The 25,003-nt window shown below is 41.4% G+C and overlaps 1 protein-coding gene across 1 annotated transcript in view; it reads left to right on the top strand.

Annotated features, from left to right (window-relative positions):
* VPS35 (VPS35 retromer complex component) overlaps nt 1–24,137 on the top strand; it is a 24,262-nt gene extending 125 nt beyond the window's left edge. Inside the window, exons 2-17 of the mRNA XM_041400592.1 lie at nt 6,607–6,705; nt 8,067–8,163; nt 8,667–8,790; nt 10,217–10,399; nt 10,703–10,916; nt 11,646–11,729; nt 12,162–12,271; nt 15,257–15,353; nt 15,445–15,593; nt 16,081–16,288; nt 16,798–16,953; nt 18,590–18,712; nt 19,598–19,777; nt 20,923–21,162; nt 21,859–22,002; nt 23,246–24,137. Of these exons, the coding sequence (XP_041256526.1) occupies nt 6,607–6,705; nt 8,067–8,163; nt 8,667–8,790; nt 10,217–10,399; nt 10,703–10,916; nt 11,646–11,729; nt 12,162–12,271; nt 15,257–15,353; nt 15,445–15,593; nt 16,081–16,288; nt 16,798–16,953; nt 18,590–18,712; nt 19,598–19,777; nt 20,923–21,162; nt 21,859–22,002; nt 23,246–23,425 (2,388 nt within the window). The 3' untranslated portion in view covers nt 23,426–24,137. The remainder of the gene's footprint in view (nt 1–6,606; nt 6,706–8,066; nt 8,164–8,666; nt 8,791–10,216; nt 10,400–10,702; nt 10,917–11,645; nt 11,730–12,161; nt 12,272–15,256; nt 15,354–15,444; nt 15,594–16,080; nt 16,289–16,797; nt 16,954–18,589; nt 18,713–19,597; nt 19,778–20,922; nt 21,163–21,858; nt 22,003–23,245) is intronic.
* The last annotated feature ends 866 nt before the right edge of the window (nt 24,138–25,003 follow it).

Below are 25,003 nucleotides of genomic sequence, written 5' to 3'. Positions count from 1 at the left end.
GGCCCGGCCGGGTGCGGGGTTGCAGCGGGCGCGGAGGCCGCACGGTCCGGGCCGGGCGGGGCGGAGGTGCGGGCCGGGCCCGCTGTGTCGGCGGTAACGCTGCCCGCGGCCTGGGCCGGGTCACCGCCTCGCTGGCTTCTGCCCATTTGCTCGTAGGGCGCAGGAAAAGGCGGTGTTTTACCGGGGAATCGCGGCCGTACGGGCGGTCAGTTTCGCTCTCTCTGGCCGTGCTGCCCCTGTGTTAAACCCGGGCTGGTGTCATTGCCCGTTCTGTGCACGTGTGCCGTGGTTGTCCGCCTTGCAGCCTGCTCTCCAGTCCGTCCTGACCCTCCAAAACTGCTGTCGTAGGCTTCCCGAGTAAACTTCCTTTCTTTTCCGGCAGAAGAGGTGTCGTGCATTGGTGGGCGCAGCTCCTTGGCGCTCTTTGCCGCAGATGCTGGTGTGGGTTAGGCAGGGAGGCAGCGGGGTGAGGCTCAGCCTGTTCTCCCGGGCAGTTAGCGGTGGGACAGGAGGGCGCAGTCTTAACATGTGCCGGGGGAGGTTCAAGCGGGACATTTGGAGGCATTTGTTCCCAAAACGGGTGATTAGACATTGGAATGGACTGCCCACAGAGGTGGTGGAGTCGCGGTCCCTGGAGGTGTTTAAGGAAAGACTGGACACTGGACATGGTACTCAGTGCCATGGTCTGGCTGACAAGGTGGTGTTTGATCTTTCCAACCTCATTCATTCTGTGAAACCTGAAATTTCCACGTGGAAATAATGCATATTGAGAAATACTTTTCAGTCCTCAATGAAAACAAGAGGACAGTTAAATTTCCTAGTAAAATACAAGTCTCTTTAATGTACCTTCAGTGGTATGTAATATTCAATAAAATTTTAAGCAGCACTTGCTGTAACCAACACAAAGTGTAATTAGCCTAATTGTGGCATGTGAACAGTACTAACAGTATATAGATAGTGGGGCAGAAAATAACTGAATGCTTTATAAACAGGGGATTGCTCAGTTCTTAGGCTTTTGGAACAGACTTTTAAAAAAAATTATATGTATGTTGATCTCTGTATCTCTGGGGCTGGGCAAAACCTGTACTGTTACTCGAAAGAGGAATGTTAAACACTGATGGGGTGAATGAGAAATGCTAAATCTATATAGCCACCAGTCTCTGTCCCCCACACAAATATTTTGTGATAGTCGGTTACTCAGCAATGCAACTACTTTTCTTTGCCTGTCATTTCCATGGGAACTGGCCAGACACTTGTCTGGTCTCGTGGCTTCTTTCTAAGAATAGCTGTTGTCAGGTGATTCAGGAAAAATAAAGTTGCAGATGTTGAACATGGGATAATTCCATCTACCAAATTAGGCTCCCCTGTGATTTCCTGTGGCTGAGCTTGGTTTAAACCTTGAAGCTGAATGCTTAAGTACCATTAACATGAGTTGTTTTAAGAGGGCTCTGGCTGCTTTTGATCATACCCTGAATAAAAAGTCCATCTCTTTAATACTTAATAGTGTCTTGTGGCTTCCTGTAGCAGTAAGTACCAGTTTCAACACGTGAAAAATGCTTTCATCTCTCTGATTTATCTCTGAGCTCCTGTACTGTGAGATGTGATAGAAGTTCTGGAGCCTACAGTGTTGCAGAGAAACGCTTCCTGTATGGTATAAAATGCTTATGCTTTAGTTTTTGGTTCTTTTGGTCATTTCCTCAGTGTGTTACCCAGCAGTGTGCTGTGGGCTGGCAGTGTCCTGATGTGCTGCTGTAGCTCAGCTCCTCTCTCGGGCAGCGCCACGTGAAGTGTCTCAGCAGTGGTGTGCAGTCTCACTGACGGTGGGAGGAGGCAGGAAAGCCTCCCTGGGTACCTGGCATTTGTTGTGGTGTTCAGTGCAGGGGGGTGAGCAAACAGAAGGAGCTGCCCTGTGGAAAGGCTGTAAGCACATCAGTTAACTAAAGAAAAGGACTTCTGGAGATTAGGTGAAAATGCACTTTAGAATGGAATGGAAGCACAGCCTTTTACTCATTATTATTTATACTCTGCATGCAGCTTGAGGCACCTGTGTGTCAGAACTTGAGCTTTTAAGGCTTGACAAGCTCCCTGGAACTCTGCTCTCTTTCAGTACTGTGTCATTCTTGAGTACTCCAAGGTACCAGATTTTTAAGTGAAATAAGTCAGCACATTGGGTATTATTTTGGGCCCTCTCTGGAGTGCAGCTCAGTGTCAAATATGGAGCTAAAAATGAATCTCTTGGAACTGAGTGTTAGAAAATCAGTAAATTTACACAATAGGTGCAATGTTTGGTTTGTATGTTCAGGAGAAATTGCTGTTATGAAGATAGTCGTGATCCAGAATGATGTTTGTGGCTGCAGTAATACACTTCCCTAATAGTTATCTGCAGGATAACTTGTGTAACTATTCTGGTCAGCTGGTTTGGGTTTAAAAAAAATTGTTTTCCAAGGCAACTTACAGTTTAGTTTAGCAGCCTTTATTAAAAAAAGCAACCCAACCAAAGAAACAAAACCTAAAAGGAACGAAAAGTACGCCAAAAAACCCCACCCCAAAAGCTAGCTTTCCTCACCCCCCTTCCAAATTTATCTGCTGTGAGTTCTGCCTTCCATAACTTGCATGTGGTAACTTATGCTACCCCTGTGTTCAAAGCTGCCAAAAGGCTTCTGTCTCTTGTGCAGAAGCTGCTGGTGCGCCTGGGGGAGGCCGTTCTCTGGCCCTTCTCCCCTGCTCACTTGCTTCCGAGGAAAGAATGAGTAAAGCAAAACTCTTCCCATCAACAGTCTGGTTCTTCTACAACATTGGCAGTGTATCTAGTGTGGGTATAGCTCAGACATTTCTAAAGCCTAAATAGCTGCATAATTGAAGCTGTAAATTGCTTCTCTTGTGCTCAGGCAGGGGTTTGTACCTTATTGTACATGTAGTGGACAAGGCAGGGTCTTCTGTACTGCTGCTTTTGCCCAGGGTCAAAGTATCTTCCACTTCAAAAGCTGATGTTCAACATTGTTTTTGAAGATGGACCTAGGACTCCACAGTTGCTTTTTTGATAAAATGACACTTGAAAATACCATCTTATGTTACTAGGTTGGTAATTTAAGTGTAAGATAAGAACATAAAGAGCTTTTTTTCAATATGGAGTCTGACAGAACTGTGTTCTGATTGTGTGTGCCCTGCTGGATCTCACTGGTAGGCTTTTGCTATATATTCTCTTTCCTTAATTTGCCTTTTTTCATCGCATCCTCAAACTTCAGGCATGTGTCAGTAGCATGTGTGTGTCTTGATGTGATCTTGCGTATCATTTGATAATAACCAGGTTAAGTTTGGGAACCCCTGCAGTTCTGAAGCTGAAAGTAGCTTGCATTCTGAAGTTGGAAGAAAAGGGAAAGCTGATACATATTCAGACTTGGAAAAGTAAAAGTTGGAACTTGTTCACTACTGCTGCTGTTAAGATGTTTTCTATTCCTACAGAAATAAAGCTGCTACAAACAACCCCTCAAGTGACACCACTGCTCCTGTGGTATGCTTTTGACAGCAGTGTAGGTTATTGTGCTACTGTGCCACTCAAAAATGCTGCAGTTGTCTTTTCTTCAGACATGAAGTGTAGTGCCCTTGTAGTAATTTGGTCTGATACCTTCTCAGTCTTCAAATCAACACGCATACAAATTGAGTCTTCCTCTTTCTTAATTCTCCATCTGGGGGAGATACTGAAGAAATAAATTCATATCTTGTGTTGATATGAAAATGCTTCTGTTGATGAATTCAGTACTTAGTCCCAGTGTTGAATACAGTGTGAGACCTGGCTGTTCAAATTTAGAGCAGAAGTGGAAGTACTCTGTCTTCTGTTAATGCAGACAGAGGTTGATGTAAAGCTGACACTATAAATGAATGAAACTCCAATTTTTCCCCAACTGCTCTGAACTACAGTGGCTAAAGTTCTCTAAGAAGATACAAATGCATCTGCTGGGCTCATAGCTGGTATCATGAAAAGGATAGTTCTGAACTTGTAGCCATGATTCTTTAACCAATGTGTTTGCACACCAGCAGTAAGGAAACCAGTGTACACAGACTTGGCCAAATACTTCCCGGAGTTGTAGCAAATACGTGTATGTTTCACTAATGCTTTGGCTTGGTGTTGCTGTTAAAAAGCCTTCTTTTCATAGCCCTGCTTGTGGTGTTTTGTGGCTTTAGGCTGAACTGGGCAAATGGTAATCTGTTAACTGGCCTTGTCTTACAGCTTTTTTGGTGGTTTCCAGCCTAAACTGCTCTCCCAGCAGTGTCTAGCCCCATGAACAGCTGGGGATGGAAGAGCAGGGCTGGTGGCTGTGTAAACCTAATGCCCATCAGGACAAGGGGGCTTGGGAAGTTGTGGTCACCGTCAGCATTGCTGCATTGTTCCTAGCTGTGTTTTAATAGAGATTTGATGTGGTCAGAGCATATGGCATTCAGCTCAGTAGTGATTTATTTTCTCTAAAGCACTGGTATGGATTCAGGGGGCTGTGGATTGTAACCAATGTTCTGGCATAGACATCATTCAGCAAGTCTGTTATGTGATGTTCTGATATTGATTACTGCACACTAGTCCCTGCATTGTCATTTTGTGTTCCTTAAAAGTCTGATCTGCCATTGAATAATTAAAGCTTAGCAATTACAGCAAACTTCTGCTGGCAGAACATACTTGTTTCACAGTTTGAGGTTGTCTAAGGGCTTGTAGCTATCGGGTTGCCTGGGAAATAGGATCATCTAACCACTGTTGCTGCTTTTTCCTTATGCTTAAATCACTTTTGGAAGACCTGTGTATTGATTAATTATATATAGAGAGAGCTTTGTAAGAGGTGGAGTCACTCTAATTAGCAGAGATGGCTTTTTCGTTGACTAAATACTTTTCTTAATTAGTTATTGCATAGTTGGAGTATTACTGAGGCACACTGACTCACAGAAGTGTTGGTTGGAAGGAACCTTTTTCTCATATAACCTCCTTGAAGCAGGTTTGTCACCAGTGTTGGATCAGATCAGCCTTGGTTTTGTCCAGCTGGGTGATTGAGGAGCTTTAAGAGCAGAGTTTCATTAGGGTGTGATCAAGGCAGGAACAGAATTGCAGAGCACTCTGTTTTCTGTATGTGGAAAAGGATAGTGGGGAGATTTCAACTGCAGGAAAAGAACCCAATTAAATATGGGAAATACAGGGGTGTGAAATGCTCTATCACCATTAAATTGGTGTTAAACTAAAACTTCCCTACTTTAATTAAGGCCTCAATTTTAATCTCAGTCCTCAACAGCTATTTCTGGGACTCCTCACACGGGACATGTGGGAGTTGGTACTGAAGACAGAGTTTTTAAAAACATTAGGGTGATGTAATTCATGGCCTTACAGCTTGTTTCTGAAATGCAGTTAAAAGTAGCAGACCAGGGACCTTCTGAGCACAGTGGATGAAGGGAACAAGTATAAATAGCTGAGAATTTATTGAAGGTGAAGACTCAGAGAACCTGCTGTGCAAATGACTGTGCTTGGTATTTGTCATGGCTGGAGAAGATGTAGCTGAAATACCGCATCAGTGCTTTTGTCCTCTGCAGTATTTCAGAGAGGCCATCTGAAAACAAGCTGCAAGATTGAGAGAAGTGGAGATGCTCTAATGAGGTGTTGAAGGGTGATCCTGAACAAGAGGTGGATGGCAGTGTTTCCTTGTAAAGCTTTAGGAGGAAGGCTGGGTGCAGGTGGGGACAGCAGTAGTGGTTCTGGTGTAAGTTTGGAATCATAGCAAATAACCTAAAGATGCTTGTAGAAACAGATCTCATTATTCTGGTAGAGGGAGGGTAGCAGCTGCAGCAGGAGAAGGCCTGTCATAGCTGGATTGAGGGGAAATACAAGGATGTAAGCAATGGGTTTATTTAATATTTTAAGAAAATATAGTATGAATCTTGGAAAGTCAAAAGATAGTGGAGGTTTCAGTTGAAGGCATAGAATGTGCCTCTCTGAGGGGAGACAAGAGTGTTACTCTGACAGTGTGACTGGGACAAGGACACATGAAGAGTTGTTGTTTCCCTTCAGCTTTCTGATCCGATCTGCAAGTAGCTTCTACCTTCTGGAATGCACTAACTGTACTTTATCCTTTGCTTATCAGAAACTTGTCCTGAATGGAACGGCGTAGCTCAGATAGCAGTTGAGAACTTGTGACTTGTGAGCACAGAAAGCATCTGTGCAGTTGCAGTGTGTGGTCTGGGCGCTGCTTTGAAGCTCTGTGGACAGAAGTAACAACAGTGCTTCCTCTCAGCACAGTCGTGTCTCTGCATTCTCTTGGACCTTTTCTTCCCAGATACTTGCACTGGGTTCTTGACCTCTAAATGTTGGAAGGGAAAAGTTGGCCCTGCTCTGCCCCTGTGGCTTTGCTGTCCAAGAAGCAGTGGTGCTTGCAGGCTACTTGTAACCTCCTCAGGTTTTTACCGGGCACTTGAACTTTCTCCATTACATGTCACACAACTATTTCTGACAATCCCTTGAGTGCTCACACTGCAGTGTCACTTGCAGTGCATTCTGAACTGTGGGAATCTTAATTTTCATCAAGTCATAAGCAGTTTCATTGAATTCTGTTTTGTTTGGTTTCTTTTTTCCTCCAGCCAACAACACAGCAATCTCCTCAGGATGAGCAGGAAAAGCTCCTGGACGAAGCCATTCAGGCTGTGAAGGTGCAGTCGTTCCAGATGAAGAGATGCTTGGTAAGGATGTGACTTTAAAAGGCAATGAAGCTTCTTGTCTGCTAGGAATGAAACAGTAAATCAATACCAATCTCTAGTGCTGTGAGAAAAATTAACCCTTTATGTATCTTTGTGCCAGAGGTTTTGCCAATAAATGAGGCAACTGCTCATTGAGAGTGAGCCTTGGGTATTCTTTGAATGTGCCTTCCTGATTTTGCTTCAGTATTTGACAAGATAAGTTAAAGATGTACCTTTATAATTTACATGCTTGTATTTAAATAAACCTAAGATGAAGTTTGTTGTGAGATTGTTTATGTCCACCATTCTGTTGGATTTTTTCATGTAGCCTTTTCTTGGTGTGACTGTCAGACTGAGAGGCTGCTGATGAATTACCTGCTGCATAGGATCAATTCTGTACTGATGAACTGTAGACATATGTGTGAATTCTTCTGTGACTGGAAAACACCACGGGCTAGTGTTGTGCTGAGCTTTTTGTCTGGGAATTGTAGCCAATTCAGGCACATTATGTAATCACACGTAGCTTTCTCGGGTTTGAGAAGCCTCAGCTTTTATTTGGAGAAACTGCTTAAAGTTGCAATGAAAACTTAAATATTCCCATATGTTTTCATGTGGTTAGCCAAGCTAAGTTTGTTTGCAGCCAAATGACAGTAGCAAGAAGTGTAACACCTCTTCCAGTTTTGTGCTCAGTGGAATGCTTTGGAAATCTTCAAGTAGCTGCAGCTGTGCTTTTCACTGCTATCTGTGATTAAGGGAAGTATAAATACACTAAGTGGATCACACTAGCAATTCTTTTTGTTCTCCCTCAAAACTTACTACTGCTGCTTATGATGGGTTGCTCAAGTCTGTATAAGTGGTAGATTAGAGGGTTGTGGTTGTATCCTTTGATGCCAGGTGGTTAAATGCCCCAGAAGTGTAAGTTATATGCAGACTAGTAAGGGTTGGCTTTCAGTGAGGTGTTTTTTGTGGGTGAGAAGGAGGGGAAGGTGATGATGGCAGTGTGTATTGTCTGTCTCCTAGAGCTTTCTAGGAGATCTGTGAGATATGAGCAAAACAACAGACCAGATTTGGAGGAGGGGAACATGTTCTGTTTTGCTTGCTGGATAGAATCTGAGTGTTGGGTGGAGATTGCTGCATAAGCAGAATGATTTTAGTTTTTTCTCCCATTAGCATTGTGATTTATTACTGTAGCTGTGTCTTCAGATGCATCTTGTTATCACCTCAGGTGAAATGTTCACTTAGCTAGCATGGGTGATGTAGTATAAGCTTGATATTAAACCACTTGAGATTTTTTTTCATAAATAAAAAATCTTGCAGTTGCCTAGTGTAATTTCTAACAGACTTTTCCCTTTCCTCCTCTGAAGGACAAGAACAAGCTCATGGATGCTCTGAAACATGCTTCCAACATGCTTGGGGAGCTGCGGACTTCTATGTTATCTCCAAAGAGCTATTATGAGCTCTGTATCCTTTCAAGAGGAAACTAACAGTTGAAATGTATTTGGAATTGGGATATTCATCTGGTTTTTTTTGTACAATTGTATCTGGTGTTAGGTACTTATTAGCACTTTTCTCCTCAGAATTCAATTATGTGTATATATTGCAGGAGAATTTACACTTTGCTCGCTGTTTAAGTTCAGTTTTTCTCTCTGGTATAAAACAGGTCTTTATTGTCTTTCCTATCTTCCTCTGGGAAGTTTCAGGAGTCTAGTTCTAAAAACAATATCAGCTCTGTAAAACATTCTTTTATTCCCAATTTTATTCCCTTTTCTAATATGCTAAAATTGATCAAAGATTTGAGGTTAATTTTGTGCATTTATCCCAATCATGATTACTGTTCAGAAGTACTGCCTGCTTAGGCATATTTGTATTTGTACAGCATCTTTCTTCCTGGGTGTGAATGAGCAAATTACTATGAAAATATGTTGTAGACATTCTAACTTAAAATCCTTAACTATGAGGAAAAGACATGGCAATTTCTGATGAGCTACACTACTTGGAAGTCTACCTGACAGATGAATTTGCCAAAGGCAGGAAAGTGGCAGACCTTTATGAGCTAGTACAATATGCTGGAAATATCATTCCAAGACTGTAAGTGTGTTTATGTTGGTGTGTGGCTTTGTTTGCTTTTTCTTTTTTAAACTGGTGAATAGTTGCCCAGCTCTGGGTTCAGGCAGTGATTGGCTTCTCCATCAGTTTACAATGGTCAGTGGTATTTCTGCCTGTCTGGAGTGCATTACTGTGAAACTTCTGAGATTAGGCCAAGAGTGCAGGTGTAGGAGGTCAGTTCTTCCTGCCAGTATGTTAATTTTGCACATGACAAAGATGAAAGCACTTCAATCTTGGAATAAAGTTGGCTTTTGGGTAAAGAGCTGGTCAGTGGAAGATAACCAAGTACCGTGCTCTGATCAGGGAGATTGACTGTGCATGTATTAAACTGTTTCTGTTAACTGAGGGTCTAGATCTTAACTTCTCCCACACAGTAGTTGCTTCATAACCTTCTGCCTTTTTAGAGAATAGGTAGTGTGAGAAGGAAGATGAAAGTTTGTGACTTCACTCTTAGAGTCTTTGTGTTTCTGAATTTTTTTTTTGCAAAGTGATAGTTTGCCAGAAATGATACTTGAAGGCCTGTGAAGCTTATATTTAAATATGTGACTGTTGAGCTGCAGTACATCTTTGACATAGTCAGTTTTGGGATTTAGGTTTTGCTTGGTACTCAAGTTTTTCATTCCTGACCTTATGCTCATGCCAGGATGAGGCTCTGGACAAACCAGGCTGCATCTTCATGCAATTTCTGGAGTTTGGCTGATGGCTACCACAGTGTCTTCACCTCTGTGTGTAATCATCAGAGTTGTCTTCCTGCCTGCTTGTAGCCTCTGGTTCTCCCTGATGAAACTTGTGGTGCTTTCATGGAGGCTCTGTGCATGGGGCAGAGGAGCAGGCAGGGAGGGGTGAGGCCTGTAAACTGAATACCTGTAGGTTTTGAGTATTGTAGTTTTTTCTTCTAAGCTGAAGGGGAGTCCAAATACACTGGAGCAGCAGTCTTCTGCATCTCACATATTCCTGCTGCCTGTTACCTGATGCAGAGGTGCTGAGGGAATGAGTACAAAGACAGTAGTTCCTATTCTGCTAGACTACAGGAACTGTGAGAGAGGCTTAACTACTTCCCCATCATAGATTACTTATCTATATGTGTCAGAACTGTTTTCCAGTTTAGTGGGATGCTGGAAGTATAAAGGAGCTGGTCTGAGAGCATTCAGAACTTTGTGAGCATTTCCACATTGTGTGTCAAGCATTGTAATGAGGTCTAGTGGCTGTTCAGACTTGCTGTGCTCTGTAGCAGAGGAGGATAGGAGTTGAAAGCTAACTAAATATCCAAAATTATTGGACCCAGGTGATAATTTTATTGCTTTTTTTGTGATTTGGTAATCCTGCCATAATGGACAAAAGGAACTATTGCCTTTCAGTGTGATGTTGTTACTTTATGATTTATTGTTTGACTCTGTGCCTTTTGCAGGTATCTGCTGATAACAGTAGGTGTTGTCTATGTCAAGTCATTTCCACAGTCCAGGAAGGATATTTTGAAAGACCTGGTGGAGATGTGCCGTGGAGTGCAGCATCCTCTTAGAGGCCTCTTCCTTAGAAACTATCTCCTGCAGTGTACCAGGAATATCTTACCTGATGAAGGCGAGCAAGCAGAGTAAGAAGGATGGACTATAACTTAATGAAATTACTGTTAATAGAGCTTATTTAAATTTTCTGTGTGACTTACTTCAGATTTGAGAGAAGTAGATATGCTAGAATTCCATAGACTTGACAGGTGTTTCATCCATTAAGAATTCCCTTCTAGCATTAAAGTTCCTCACAAGTGAGGATATGAACCTTTCTCATGAACCCAGAAATCCCACCCTCTAACCTTATTAAAATTTGTATGTTCACCAGTGGCTGGAAGGATGAATACCTCTGACGAGCTTTTATGTTCTTACCCTCTTATCAATTGCAGTGAAGAAACCACTGGAGACATCAGTGACTCAATGGATTTTGTGCTGCTGAACTTTGCTGAGATGAACAAGCTCTGGGTGCGAATGCAGCACCAGGGCCACAGTCGGGACAGAGAGAAAAGGGAGCGAGAGAGGCAGGAGCTGAGGATCCTCGTGGGAACAAACCTGGTTCGCCTCAGTCAGCTGGAAGGGGTCAACGTGGAGAGATACAAGCAGGTGGGATGGCTGTCCATTCTTTGACTTCTGCCAGCTTTCCAAACTAAGTAAGTTTGGACTTGCAGATGAGCAGCTGGAAGTGTTACAGCTTTGCTAAGAGTTCAGTAATCCCAGTGCTTCTCAAACTCTTCACCCGAGGAAAAGTTGTGAGTGCTGGTGTACAGTGTGTTCTCAGGCCAAGGACGTGATTGACATATTGTCCTGTAAGTCTGTGTGTAACAGTGACAAGAAATTCTAACCTTTCCTTCCTGATTGCCATTTTCCTTGCAGAGTAATGGGTTGGTCTAAGGGATGTGTACCCATCCGGTGCTCTGGGATAGATTTCACAAGTAGTGAGGCTGTGCTTCCCAAAGTGTTTAAGAGAACTGTTACTGTGTGAAATGACAGTGAAGGAAATGTATTATTTGAAAGTCTGTCCCTTGTAAATTCTACCATGGTGCTGCTGAGACCCTGGGTATGTGTCAGCAAAGTCAGTAGCACTGACTTATGAAATCAAAGCTTGCATAATGTATGAAAGGGACAGACTTCTGAGATCAGTAGTTGTTTTGGTTTTTTTTCTCTGAAGGATGGAGCTGCAGAAAAATAGGACTTCTTATCAGAAAGTCTTTATGTAGAGAATCAGCTGAGAACTGTTAGAAATTCTGCTCTGCTTGGATTAAACGTATGTGTGAATATAAACTTAGAAGATAATTGTAAAGTCACCGCAAGACCTTTTCCCCCCTATTCCAGATTGTTCTGCCTGGAATACTGGAGCAAGTTGTGAACTGTAGAGATGCTTTAGCTCAGGAGTACCTCATGGAGTGCATCATACAGGTGAGCTGCTTAAGTTCAGTTGCAGTGATGGAATACAGGGACATTTCTATACACTTAGTCAGATTCAGGCAGCTTTCACATCTTCCTCATGGACTGGAAAACTTCATCACTGGGACTTGTACACAGTAGATTGTCCTGTATTTTTTACCAGATGGGCAGAGTGGAGATTTCATGCTCCTTCTGTTGCAGTAGCTTGTAAGCATCTTAGCAGCAGTGCCTGTGTTATGAGTTGTAATAGAAAGGTGGGCCCTCAAGTTACCCATTTGTCTTCTATCTCTTGCTTCATGCATTTACCCAGTCAAGGTCAGCTTCATAGGCCAATGTATTTACTGTGTGGCTATCTGCTTTAGAATTATTCTGTTGCATTTTTCTTCTGTGTAACAATGGGCAAATTAAGTTTATAACTTGATGACTATTGATCTAAAACTTCAGGTTTTCCCAGATGAATTTCACCTCCAAACCCTGAACCCATTTCTCAGAGCCTGTGCTGAGCTGCACCAAAATGTGAATGTGAAAAATATAATTATTGCTTTAATTGACAGGTGAGTGACCAAGGGGGTGGAACTTGACTCAAAATTAAGTTTGTGTTGTGCACAAGCAGATGATAATTCTTCTATCATTTGAATATGTTTAATTTTTGATACCACTTCACTGTTTCCATGTCTTTCTATCAGCTGTAATTAAAGCCGTGAAGAATATTATTTCCATAGCTTCTGCTCTCTGGACTCTGCTTTTACAGCTTCCAATGAAATCTGCTTTATGGACTGATTAAAACTTGTAAACAGATGAAGCCAGGAAACAGCCCATTTAGTATTGAGCAGTTTCATGCTTCAGAACTGAAGTGGCAGCAGTGCCCTGCTTTGACAGGCATATCACTCATGGGTACTTCTTGAAATCTTGAAGATCCTAATGGCTAAATCATCTGTCAGGAATACTTCACCTTGCAGGGTCAGAGATCAGAGAACATAACAATGCTTCTTCAGAACAGAGCTAGTAGAAAATGGAACTACCTTCTTAATTCTTAGCTTGCTACTAGCATCTTGACTGTTCTCCTAAAAACATGTTTTTCCTGTGGAGGTACTGCTTAAAACTGCTTGTACTGAATTCAGACTTGGGGGAGAAGACATAGAATCCTTTGTGTTGGAAAAGACCTTTAAGGTCAAACTGAAGTTTTAATTTGTATCCTGAAAGGAAGCACAGATTTTCAGTGAGCACCTGCACTTTCTTACTGCAAAAAGGAAGTACACTTGCATGGCTTGTCTCAGGCTGTAGAAAGGCCTTGTCTTTTGCATCCAAACATGTCCCTTCGTACATCTGGTCCAATGTATGGACTTCAGTTAGCAAGGGATCTTAGGTCCCCTGGCATTCAGACTTGGGTAGGATTGCTGTATCTTGCCTGGAGAGGACTTGAGTGTATTGGGCATGACTGGTACAACTTAGGATCTTGAATTTTTTACTTACCAAGTGTGTAGTTTGTCTTCTCCAGCTTATGTCAGATTTATAAGTTCAAGACTTTGGTTTTATTGGAGTACCTTTCAGTATTTGTGCATTTTTCAGAGGCACTGTGCTGCCTTTGCTGCCTTCATACAGAGATGTTCACAGGAGTTCTTTGGTTTCCCACACTTCGATGCTGTGGCTGAGATTTTTCATAATTCTGTTAGCTTAAAAAAAAACCCTAAAACTGTAAACCACAAACTCCACAAACCCCCCAAATCCCAAGAAACGTTGCCTGTAACTGATTTCTGAGACTATCTTTATACTTTTAAAAGAGGTCACAGGATGTTTTGCTAGCCTTTTACACTGGAGTGTGGCAGTGTCATTCTTTTGAGAAGGCTTTCCTTATGTAGCTTTTGCTGCCCTGTTAAACTTCAGTATCACCTCCACAGTAAGTTTTTTTGTGTTATGTTACAAACATCAGTAAGTGACTGACCAGGAGTGACCCTCTGTCCTCCCAGCCTTACCAGTGCTGGGGTTTGTGAGGCCACTGAAGGCTTCCAGAGCTCTCTCTTTGGGCTGTGGGACAAGGGCACAAAGGTGGCAGCGTGATGGTTATCTTTGTAGTATGGCAGCTTGAGATTTTGACTGTAGTGTTACTGCCAGTGTTGGAGCATATGAGTGGATCTGTCCTTGGAATCCATGTGTGTAGGGAGGATGTTGCTCTTGTGTTTGTGTTGGAGCTGGTAGCAGCAATGGCCAGGAGCTTCAGTATTGTGTAGTTGGGAGGTGAAGCTGCCCTGTGTAGGTTGTGCCTCTTGGCATTTCTCATCTTTGCATCTGCTAATTGAATCTGAACATCAGTGACTGCTGAAGAAGCTTGTGAAAATTTTATTCTTATTCCTGTGGGGCTTTCCTGCTAAAGGAATCTCTGCAAGCAGTCTTGCTGCTTTGGGATCTTTGTTGCCTTACTAAACCATTCATGACTTTTAATTATGCTGCCATCTGCCTGCAGCTTGTTCATACCTTGTAGCATTCCTGGCTTTACACTGAGCTGTTGCCAAGGAAAGCTGCTTTGTGCCTCTAAGAAAAGGCAATAATTGTTCCTGGCTTTAGAAAGTCTGCTTCTTATCACCCTTATCACCCAAATATAAGAATAGTTCAATGTCTTACTTTTCCTGGCAGTGAAGTTTTTTTGCCTCCTGGGCTTTTCTTATGTGCCTTTATTTCAGATTCAAAATTGAGAAACCCTGTAGAAAGAATTTTAAAAAATGTAATGCAATGCCTTTTCTAAATATTTTTGTAGTTATTTTTCTAATTCGGACTATAATAATCTTAATAATTAGAAAGTCAAGATAGCAGTGCTGAGCTTCTTAAGCTTCTACTCTGGTAAGGTGTTAGTCTTCTGGTAGTGATGGTTTCTCTCGTGTATCTCATTTTTGCAGAAATGGTGCTTGGAATGACTTTTTCCTCTTACAGATAAAAATACCTCTCACCATCTTCTGAATGCTTGCTGGATGGCAATTTCTTGCTCCCACCCCCCAAAAATCAATATTCTTCACTTCTCCATTCTTCTTAAGTTCACTTTTTATTTTGTTCTCTGCCAATAGTGTAAGTTCCAGACATATTGGTTGGTCTTTAGTGGCAGAGAATAGTTAAGTCAGCATATTCCTTCTGTATGTTTTTTTTCTGGAGGCTGTTTTGTGGAGGATGCTATTGGGTGTCTAATTTCAGTAATAGCACTGATTGAATAAATGCAGGATATTTACTCTTCTATCACCCTACTCTATGCCTCTTTATTTGCTGGAAAAAACAGAGGATTTGCTTCTAGCTGAAGAGCATCAATTAGGAAATGTCCTTCCTGTTCCTTCTTCACCTTGCCTTTTCTGTCAGCAACTCTTTTTCAGGACTGATAGTTACGAGGCTCAGTTGCTCATAAGGCTTCTGACTTCCATTAATTTCCTTTTTGCTTGTAATAGAGCTTCCAAATATACCTAAAGGACATGCTTTTTCTGCCAGTCCCTCTTTCTGCTCTGTATTTGAGGAGTGGAAAAGCTATCCTGACCAAGCTGCTTTCCTTGCTCTGTCACCAGGTTAGCTTTATTTGCACATCGTGAAGATGGACCTGGTATCCCAGCAGATATCAAACTGTTTGATATCTTTTCACAGCAAGTTGCTACTGTTATACAGGTATGTTGGGTATCCCTGCATACAGTTTTGGGGCTGTTTTTTTGCAAAGTTCTGTGCTTTACTATCAGCTTCATGTTGTCTTAAATTTCAGTCTCGGCAGGATATGCCCTCAGAGGATGTGGTGTCCTTGCAAGTTTCTCTCATTAACCTGGCTATGAAATGCTACCCAGACCGTGTGGACTATGTTGACAAGGTGTTGGAGACTACTGTGGAAATATTCAACAAACTTAATCTGGAACAGTAAGTGTCTCTTGCATTTTCTTTGACATGGCAATTAATACCCTAAAATCAGACCTTCTGCATTTCATCACACTTGGTGAGATAGCAGAGCCATGCTCTGGATGTGTAAGGTCACTGCTTTTGGACTGAGCTGCAGCAGCCCTGATAAACTCCTGGCTAACCAGGACTTGCTCCCCTGTAAGTTGTGCTGTCCACACAATGTGTGTGCATTTTGTAGGCATCCCTTACAGCACTCTAGAGTTCTGCTATTGCTGCATTTGCAGCCACACTCTGCTTCTGCTGGCAGCAGCTTAAAGCATGCATTTGTTACTGTATGCCCCAAAGAGCAAGATCTGACTTATTCTGGCACCCTTTCCTTTCTCCCTAGCAACATGTTGCTTGGTAGTTGTTGTATACCTCAGAACTGATACTCTGAAGCAGACATTAAACATGTCTACCTGTGTGAACCATTGATTAATTGTATTTTTTTGCATATATTTTCTTCTAGTATTGCAACAAGCAGTGCTGTTTCAAAGGAGCTGACTAGACTTTTGAAAATCCCAGTTGATACTTACAACAATATCCTGACAGTTTTGAAACTAAAACATTTTCACCCACTCTTTGAATACTTTGATTACGAGTCCAGGAAGAGCATGAGTTGTTACGTGCTTAGCAATGTATTGGATTACAACACAGAAATTGTGTCCCAAGAACAGGTATGATATAGTTAATTTGAAAATCTAGGTATTTAAGTGATTGTTCAAGGACCTGAAAACACATTTAGTGACTTCATGCAGGGCATGCTTTGTTTCCTAGCCTGCATGCTCCTACCTCCCCTGGCACAGGCTTTATCCCGCCTAGTAATTCTTCCTCCTGCGTTCTTAAATGTTTTTGGACATCTTACCTAACCTCATTCTAGAGGCTGCTTCTGATTTACCACACCTCAGCCTAGACAGTAATCTGTTAGGTGTGAAAAAAGACCCTGAATCCCTTTAAAACTAGGTCTGCTATCTAAAGAAGGCTGCACAGCCTTTGGAATCTGAATTTCCTCTGCACTGCTGTGCTGCCCTGTCTCACCTGTGCTGAGAGGGACCCTTCTTCAGGGTGTGAGGCCCGTATGTCTGAAGCATCACCACTATGAGTGGCTGTAAAGATGTTCCCAGTTACTACAATTTATGCTTATGGACTACTGTTGTTTAAACAGAGCTTCTGTTGCCTTTACCAGGTTGATGCTATCATGAATTTGGTATCCACGCTGATCCAGGACCAACCTGATCAGCCTGCTGAAGATCCTGACCCTGAGGACTTTGCGGATGAGCAGAGTCTTGTGGGAAGATTTATTCACCTGCTGCGTTCTGATGACCCTGACCAACAGTACCTGGTTGGTGACTGGTGCTTCTCAATGTTTGTGCTTTCTGAACTGTCACAGTTCTTGCATTATTCACTGTACAAGACTTGAGTGAAGCTGGGAGATAGGGCATCACTGCCCTGGTGCTACAAACTCAGTAGAGAACATTATGTATGACACCTTTAGTGGTAGGATGATAAGTTGTTTATTCAGAAAAAGCAAATGAGGACTTAAGCATTTGTTGATTGAAAGTTTTCATCCCATGAGGTGGCAACTATCTGTATGAGTTTGTGGAACTCCTGATGTTCTGACAACTTCACATAATGATCTATTGAAAACACAGCAAGTGCTGTTTGGAATACTGTGCTATTTGTGTATTTTGATACCAAGGGAATGCAAAAAACCTCAGAAAATACAGCTTAGTATGTTTGGCCTTAGGGATTTTAATTTCTGTAAGGATGGGGTCTTCATACAGCATGTAGTGTCCTGCTGCTTGGTTCCACATGCTTTTCTTCTCTGCTTGTCCATCTTTAGCAGTAGATTTGACATGTCCTTGAAATCTGTGCATTATTGTACTTGTAATGGTTTGAGTTGATCTATGGCAGCTAAATGTAGTTCTGTTGTTAATCTGCTGTATCTGGCTATAGGGAGGTCACTTAAACTTCAAATAAACTATCTTGAAGTGTGTGTTAGAGGGCCAGGGATATTCTGTCTATGCCAGATCCACTGGAGAAGCTGGCAGAAGCTGTGATGAAGTTGGATTTGCTGCAGATAGCAGTTATCTCATGTCTGCTTGGGGTCTACTGTGAAGTTACAGTTTGTGCCTGAAATAAAAGTCACACTGCATAAACAGTGAGAATAGAGCAACAGAATAAAGTGCAAGCTATGCATAACATAACTAGCATTGATTTAGCTTGGCTTTAAGGTCTGGTATAAGAAACTCTTGCTTGAAGTGTAATGAAATTTGTGTAATGGGGAGAAGAATAACTTTACAGGAACTGGAGTCAGTTGTGTTTCAGGACCTTATTACTGGAGTAAAGCAGAACAGTTTTGTTTTGTTTTTTTTCTCACTGAGAGCAAAGCTTCCCTCAAAGGAATGCTGGCACCAAGGAAATTAATATTTCTACCCCAAAATAATTTACATAGCTAGAGATGTTGAAACTGTTTCTGCAAAGATGCTGAGTGTCAGTCTGTCTTTCTCATCTAGCAGTGCTTTGCTTTAATCACTTTGACCCCCTTTAAATGCCATGAAAGGACTTGTCACATTATCTTTTAGGTACAATTCTCTGAGCTACTTAACACCTTTTACTAATAATGCTTAATAGCTCCCTCAGCATCACAAGTGCTTGCATCAAATTTTTCTACAATACAGCAGCAGCAGGAAAAATCCAAGGTTATAGGATTTTCACAGTATTTCACTTTAAATTATGCATTCTGTATGGAAGAGATATGAAATGCAAATTCAAACAGCCTAGTCCAAGTGTATTAGCCAGAGTGGCTAACCAGTGTGTAATGAGTGATTAAACACTTCTCTATATTCAGGTTATTTACATGAAATCTGCATCTAACCTAAAAGCAGGTTAAGGGTGGGGCACTGAGTTTCCCTTGAGTTTCTGTAAGTGCATGTTTCTGTGAAGGATTCTCTGAGCTCACAGTGCTTCTGTTCCAGATCCTCAACACTGCCCGGAAGCACTTTGGGGCAGGGGGGAACCAGCGCATTCGTTTCACGCTGCCACCCTTGGTTTTTGCTGCCTACCAGCTCGCTTTTCGCTACAAAGAGAACTCCAAAGTGGTAAGTTCTCCTCTAGCTTGCTCTTGTATGCTTGCTTGCCTTGATTTTCTTGAAAATGCCTTTTGTCTGGCTGCATAAGTACGCTCAGACTTGATACAGAAGGCTAGTTTTGTTTGGGTTTTTTCTTGAGGTTTGAATGCTTTTTAATTTAATGAAGACTTTTATCAAGTCATAGTAAATTACTTTAGTACTTGAGAAGTGAAGGAGCAGAAATTGGCTGGTTTTGTTTATTCATTAAGTGATGGATTATGTGCCTTTACTGGAGACCAGAACTGCTGGCATGGAACTGATTTAAATCTGAATATTGAAATTCATCAATTTCTAAACCATAGCTACATTATTGTAATGTTTCGAAACTGAAAAGAAAGCACTTGCTTTAACTTAGAGTAGTAGTAAAAGTGTACAGCAAAATAATAACTGATCTATTTTGGCTCTTAAATGCTTTCTGATTGAAATATTTACCTTAAATATGTATTTCCTTTATTGTGGGTGTTATATTTGGGGACATAAGGTTAAATATTTATTAAAATACTCTTCAAAATGAAGGTTTTAAAATTCTCTTCCACTTTCTGATTGCTCCAGACTGAACAGAATTTTTCTTCCCTTGGCTAACTAGGCTTTTGCTCAGTTATGTGTCAGGCATAGCTGTCCTAACTGCAGTTCAGTGTAGGCTACTGAAGAAAGCTCTTATGAGCTGGCAGGAAAAATGGGTGTGAAATTTTTGTAAAATACTTTGTGCAGACCCACTGAAACCAACTCTGTACTGACCGGAGTGGCATCAGAGAGCAACAGACTGGAGCACTTAACAGATCTTAATACAACTGAGATTTCCTTTTCCATGTAGCAATGCTCTTGTTCAAGCCTTTACTTGCTTTTCTTGTCTAGGATGACAAATGGGAAAAGAAGTGCCAGAAGATCTTCTCATTTGCTCATCAGACCATCAGTGCTCTGATCAAAGCAGAGCTGGCAGAGCTGCCTCTCCGACTCTTCCTGCAGGGAGCACTGGCTGCAGGAGAGATTGGCTTTGAGAATCATGAAACTGTGGCCTATGAGTTCATGTCCCAGGTGAGAGTCCATCTATCAGAGCTGGTGTCCTGTGCTGCCTTTAGTTTGGTTTGGGTAGGTTTGCTGAACACTGAACCATCCGGTGTGATTAAAACACCTGAAATGATGGACAGCCTGTGCTATAGGTAGAAACTCCTCATTTCGTTCTTGCTTCCCAGGCTGCTGTGGAATTAAGCTCCATTGCTACTGATTTGAATACTCAGTCTGACAACAGTGGTATGTTGCAATGCTGCCTCCTGCTCGTGTAGTTGGCTCACTGGAGGAGTGTAGTTTCTCAGCATAAAATGCTCCTTCACTGCTTCTGTCTCCAGCTCCTGATACCCAGCTGGTATTGCCCTGACCACAAGCACTCTTTGGAAGTTTTCTAAAATCTGCAGTGTTCACAACTGCTATGCTGGGCTTGGCCAATTAAAATCCTTGTATTGGAACCTACTATAAACTACTCTGAAAATCTATTTGAACTTGTAACTTGGTCTTAATTTGCAAAAACCTTCCCCTCCTACCCATCACATGAAGAACCAATGTGTTCCATGTTATCCATGTTGTAGCTTTGTCCTAATCTTTCCTGTAATACTGCTACTAAATGCATGTTTTTAAACAGAGTTGCTGATAAGCTGGGTTTGCTCACTGTGTTGTATCAGTTGCTATTGTAGCACAGTTCTGACCATGAGAGCAGCATGACAATTATGTACTTTGTGTTAGAGATACAGTTCAAGATTTGTGTATTCTCTGAAGATTCTTCATCCGTGTAGCAGCAGTGCAAGTGCTTTTCTTACCTACTCTGTCATCACTGACCTGCTGTCAACTTCTGCTCTGCTGTTTTGTGTCTCAAAGAACCAAATCCTCAAGGACTGTTTCTGCTGCTGAAGTTCTGTGTCTGAATAGGTGCTTGAATGAGGAAATTCAATCTTCAGATTATATGTGGGATCACACTTACTTGCTATGACCACTTGAATACTATTTCTTGTAAGACTTTTTCTGGTCTGTGGATTTACTTGGTTTTACACTCTACATGAAAGATTTTTTTTTCCTGCCTGAAGCTTTTAACAAATGCAAAACTGGACAGTTTCTTGCTGTGTGAATAGCAGGTGTGATTTTTTTTTTCTGATGTGTTCTGATTGAGTCTTGCTTTCTCCCTTGTCTAGGCCTTCTCTCTATATGAAGATGAAATCAGTGACTCAAAAGCACAGCTGGCTGCAATCACCTTGATAATTGGGACATTTGAGAGGATGAAGTGCTTCAGTGAGGAGAACCACGAGCCTTTGAGGACTCAGTGTGCACTGGCAGCCTCCAAACTCCTGAAGAAGCCAGACCAGTGCCGAGCTGTGAGCACTTGTGCCCATCTGTTCTGGTCTGGCCGAAACACTGACAAGAATGGAGAGGAGGTAAGAACAAAGTGACAACAATGGGACACATCCTGCCTTAGTAACAGTTCTGCCTTCCTTCTGTAGACACTTCTAAAGTAGATAGATACATTGGTGATGTAGGTTTGGTTGGAATTGATTCTAATATGTGAAATTTCTAAAACTCACTGGAGCGTAAACTGCATAAATAAAAACATGAAGAAAACTCTAATCTAAGGGTGGAAGTACCAGGCAAGCTTCTGAGTGTCAGCTAGTTAGAGGCTAGTTGACTGGTCTGCACTTTTCCTGTATTTATTATATTAGCTCAGTTGGCATGTGAACTACTAAACTTCCAAATTATAGATACAAGTTGTTGAAGTAAAGGTAAAAAAATCCTGTGTTCTTCAGGACTTGTCACACAAGCTGTTACCATTTTAAGGAGCAGTGTTTGAAACATATTTTTCAAAGTATACATCATGGTACACGCTACAAAATTGAGTTTCTTGATCTCATAATTGAAGGCTTTCAACAATGTTCATGCTGCTGTGTGATTTAACAAAATCTAATGGTGGCAGTCAGGCAGGGTAAGCTTTCAGGGACAGCTTGCTCTTTGCAGTTTGTGTAGTTTTGTGTTTCTGTGGCACACCCCCAGGAAATTACGTGTGTGCCAAGAGAAGAGATACTGGAGCTCCCTAAGGTTCTTTTATTTCTTGTAACTTTGGTGTTTTTCCTTCCTAGCTTCATGGAGGAAAAAGAGTGATGGAATGCCTAAAGAAGGCTCTGAAGATAGCAAATCAGTGCATGGACCCTTCTCTGCAAGTCCAGCTTTTCATAGAAATTCTGAATAGATATATCTATTTTTATGAAAAGGAAAATGAGGCGGTGAGTGGTAATCTGTTCTGTGTTGCATCTTTTTTAAAGAATGTTTCTTTAAGCTCTTCATTCACACTTTTAACCACAAATTCTCTTCAGCTTGCCCTGTAGTCTCATGAGAAGCCCAAGTTCTTGTGATAAGAGAGGAGTAAATTCTTGATGTGCTAATAAAAGTATTGGATTAAACTTCGTTCTTCTCACATCGGTGGAAATGTTTGCAGTTTAGTTATGAATTTAAATATTGTCAGACTCATATACGTAAAATATTTTAGATTAAAACTTACTGGAACTTAGATGAGAAAGTAGTAAGATTCTAGCTTTAGAGGTACCAAACTTAATGTGTACATAAGGAAAAGAAAAATTTTTACAGGTGTTCATGGTCACTGCTGACTCTGCCAGGTTGGTGTAAGCTTTAATTTCACAAATAGATATGACACCATATGTACTCAGCTTAAATTGTGTGTATATGTAATCTGAGATAGTTACCTGATCCATTTTCTGTTAGCAGGTAAAGAAGAGTTAGGCAGTTTGAAAAACCTGCTTGGTCAAGTAGAGATCCAGTGTCTCCTCTGATGTTATTGATTGAGAGCAGACATTAAAGAGTAACCTGTAGTTCTGAGAGAATTCCTAAAGAAATTTGAGAGATTTGCTGACTTTGCAATAACTGAACTGGCTTCTCAGCATAGGGGTGCTCTAGTATAGGAGATGCTGTATCTGATGGAGATGAAAATAAAGCTTTGAATTTCAAAGCACTTGGCAGATATAAAAATACTCTCTGGATACTCTGGTGGCCTGAGTGCATTTTGTGTAGTGCTGAACTTCAGCCCATAGGCAGCCATGGCTTGTTCTCTAAAAAAAACTTTAAATCTGGTATTACCATCCTGACTTCTATAAGAAACAATTGTCTCACAGTGCATATACAATCTGATTGTGTGTGCCATTTGTTGGAAGCTTTTTAAATTTGTATTGAATATACTGGAGAGAAATGCTGTTGAAGTAGTTACAAAGCTGTCAGGCTAATGACAAGTTTTTCACCTTTGCTGGGATGGGGGAATTTCCACAGAACTCTGAAATTGGAAGGGTCCTGTGCAGAACCAGAGAAGGCAGTCCCCAGCAGTTTGTCTGCCTACAGTCTTACCAGCATTTTGAAAGATTGTCCAAATACAGATAGCTTAAAGACAAGTCTGTCAAGACTAATGTTTGCGCGCTTGTACACAGGTGGTGTTGATGACTTCTGTTTTATGTTCTGTAGGTGACAATTCAGGTTTTGAATCAGCTTATACAGAAGATCAGAGAAGATCTCCCAAACCTTGAGTCTACTGAAGAAACAGAACAAATTAACAAACACTTTCACAACACACTGGAGCACTTGCGTCTGAGGAGGGAATCACCAGAATCTGAGGGGCCAATTTATGAAGGTCTTGTTCTTTAGAAAGACACTCACTGTACCTGTTTTCATTTACATACCATGGTTTTTTTTAAGATAGGTTCCTAGGTTGTGCCTTTCAGAAATGTCAAGTTAACATTCATGTGTTCAGTCTGGCACTTCAAACACTTGTGTTGAGTACTCTAACAAATTTGGAAGGTTGGACCAGCAACTACAGGTTTCATCAGTTAGCATGGCTGAAACTTTCTTTGAAATCCATGTGACATGGTAGGGCTCTTCAGTTCTGATTTCTCTTCTGTCTGTTCACTGTTGCTTCTGTAGCACTAGAGCTCTAAACTGGCAGTGACTGTCAGCTGAAACTGTGTCTGATCCTTACAGAGCATCAGATTTTTGGGATTATTGTATGTCAAATTCTGCTTGTGCTTTTCTTTTAATGCGAGTTAAGACTAAGTGTAATATTTTTCCCTAAAACTAGAATATATTAATGCATGTTTGGAGAGTTTTAAAGTACCATGTTCAAAAACAGAAGTTATATTTTGCATATTAAGGCTCTGTGACATTCAGTGAGGGCCAGTACTGTGCACAGGGCATATTTATCAAGATAATTTTGTTCCAAATAGTATAAAAAAATAGAGAAATTGCAATCTATATAGATATGTATAACCTTCATTACTGTAAATTTAGGGGAAAATGCATTACACAAATTTATTCAGTATCATGATTTTGCACCGGTGAAACAATAAAGTTGCTATTAACACCTGCTGTTTCATGTCTCTTCAGAGCCCACTGTTGAACTCACAGCTAATGTTGAACCTTCTGATAAAAGTGAAAGAACTTTGGTTTTGCAGGGGCAGAAGAATCAAGGCATAGTTACCCTGGCCAAGCCGGGCAGCTGCTGGCATTTCTAATGTGGGAGATTGTGACACAAAGCCAGTGTTTCTCCACGTGGTGGTGAGATGATGTGTGCTCACATTTCAGAATGTTTTTATGACATAGTTGGAGTGAGGAAGAATCCTACTGGATTCTGTGCCAGAGAGTGACAATTGAATGGCAGTGCTGTAGGAACCTGAGCAGTGGAGCACGGCCAGTGGCAGCTGCTGCTAAGCTGGTCCTGTCCATGGGTTAATGCTGGTTGCTGGAAGTTTTGACCTGTCTGGTTTGCCTTGACTGAACGTGGTGTTGTAAAGATAACTGAATTGAATTACTCCTTGAGTGACCACTGTTTTCTGAAAATGTGTCCTGGCTTGATTGGATATTAAATGAGATTTTGGTGGGATTGATCAGTAATTTAGTGCTACCTGTTTTCTGAGAAAGGCAAATACTATCCTAGGAAACAATTGCAGAGTAGACAACAATTAGATCATTAATATACTGATGAATAAGTCTGGCTTGGAAGGGAGGAGGAATGAATGGGGAGATAATTTAAAGGCTTTACTTCCCCAGGTTTATAGCTGATGCTGATTCAAAAATCTTCCTGTTGCTCTTTATCTGTTGAAACTGTTCCTCATAGACCTGTTAAGCTGTTTTGTTATAGCACATCCATAGCAGAATGTGGTGATTATGTTCATGTGGATATGTTCATAGTGTAGGGATATGCCCTCCTAGTTTACTGTATTTGCTAAC

This window comes from Onychostruthus taczanowskii, unplaced genomic scaffold (genome assembly GCF_017590055.1).
Source record: "Onychostruthus taczanowskii isolate IOZ18803 unplaced genomic scaffold, ASM1759005v1 scaffold18, whole genome shotgun sequence".
NCBI classification, from domain to species: domain Eukaryota; kingdom Metazoa; phylum Chordata; class Aves; order Passeriformes; family Passeridae; genus Onychostruthus; species Onychostruthus taczanowskii.
The sequence above is the reverse complement of the archived record's forward strand: the minus strand, read 5'-3'. Positions and strand labels throughout refer to the sequence as shown.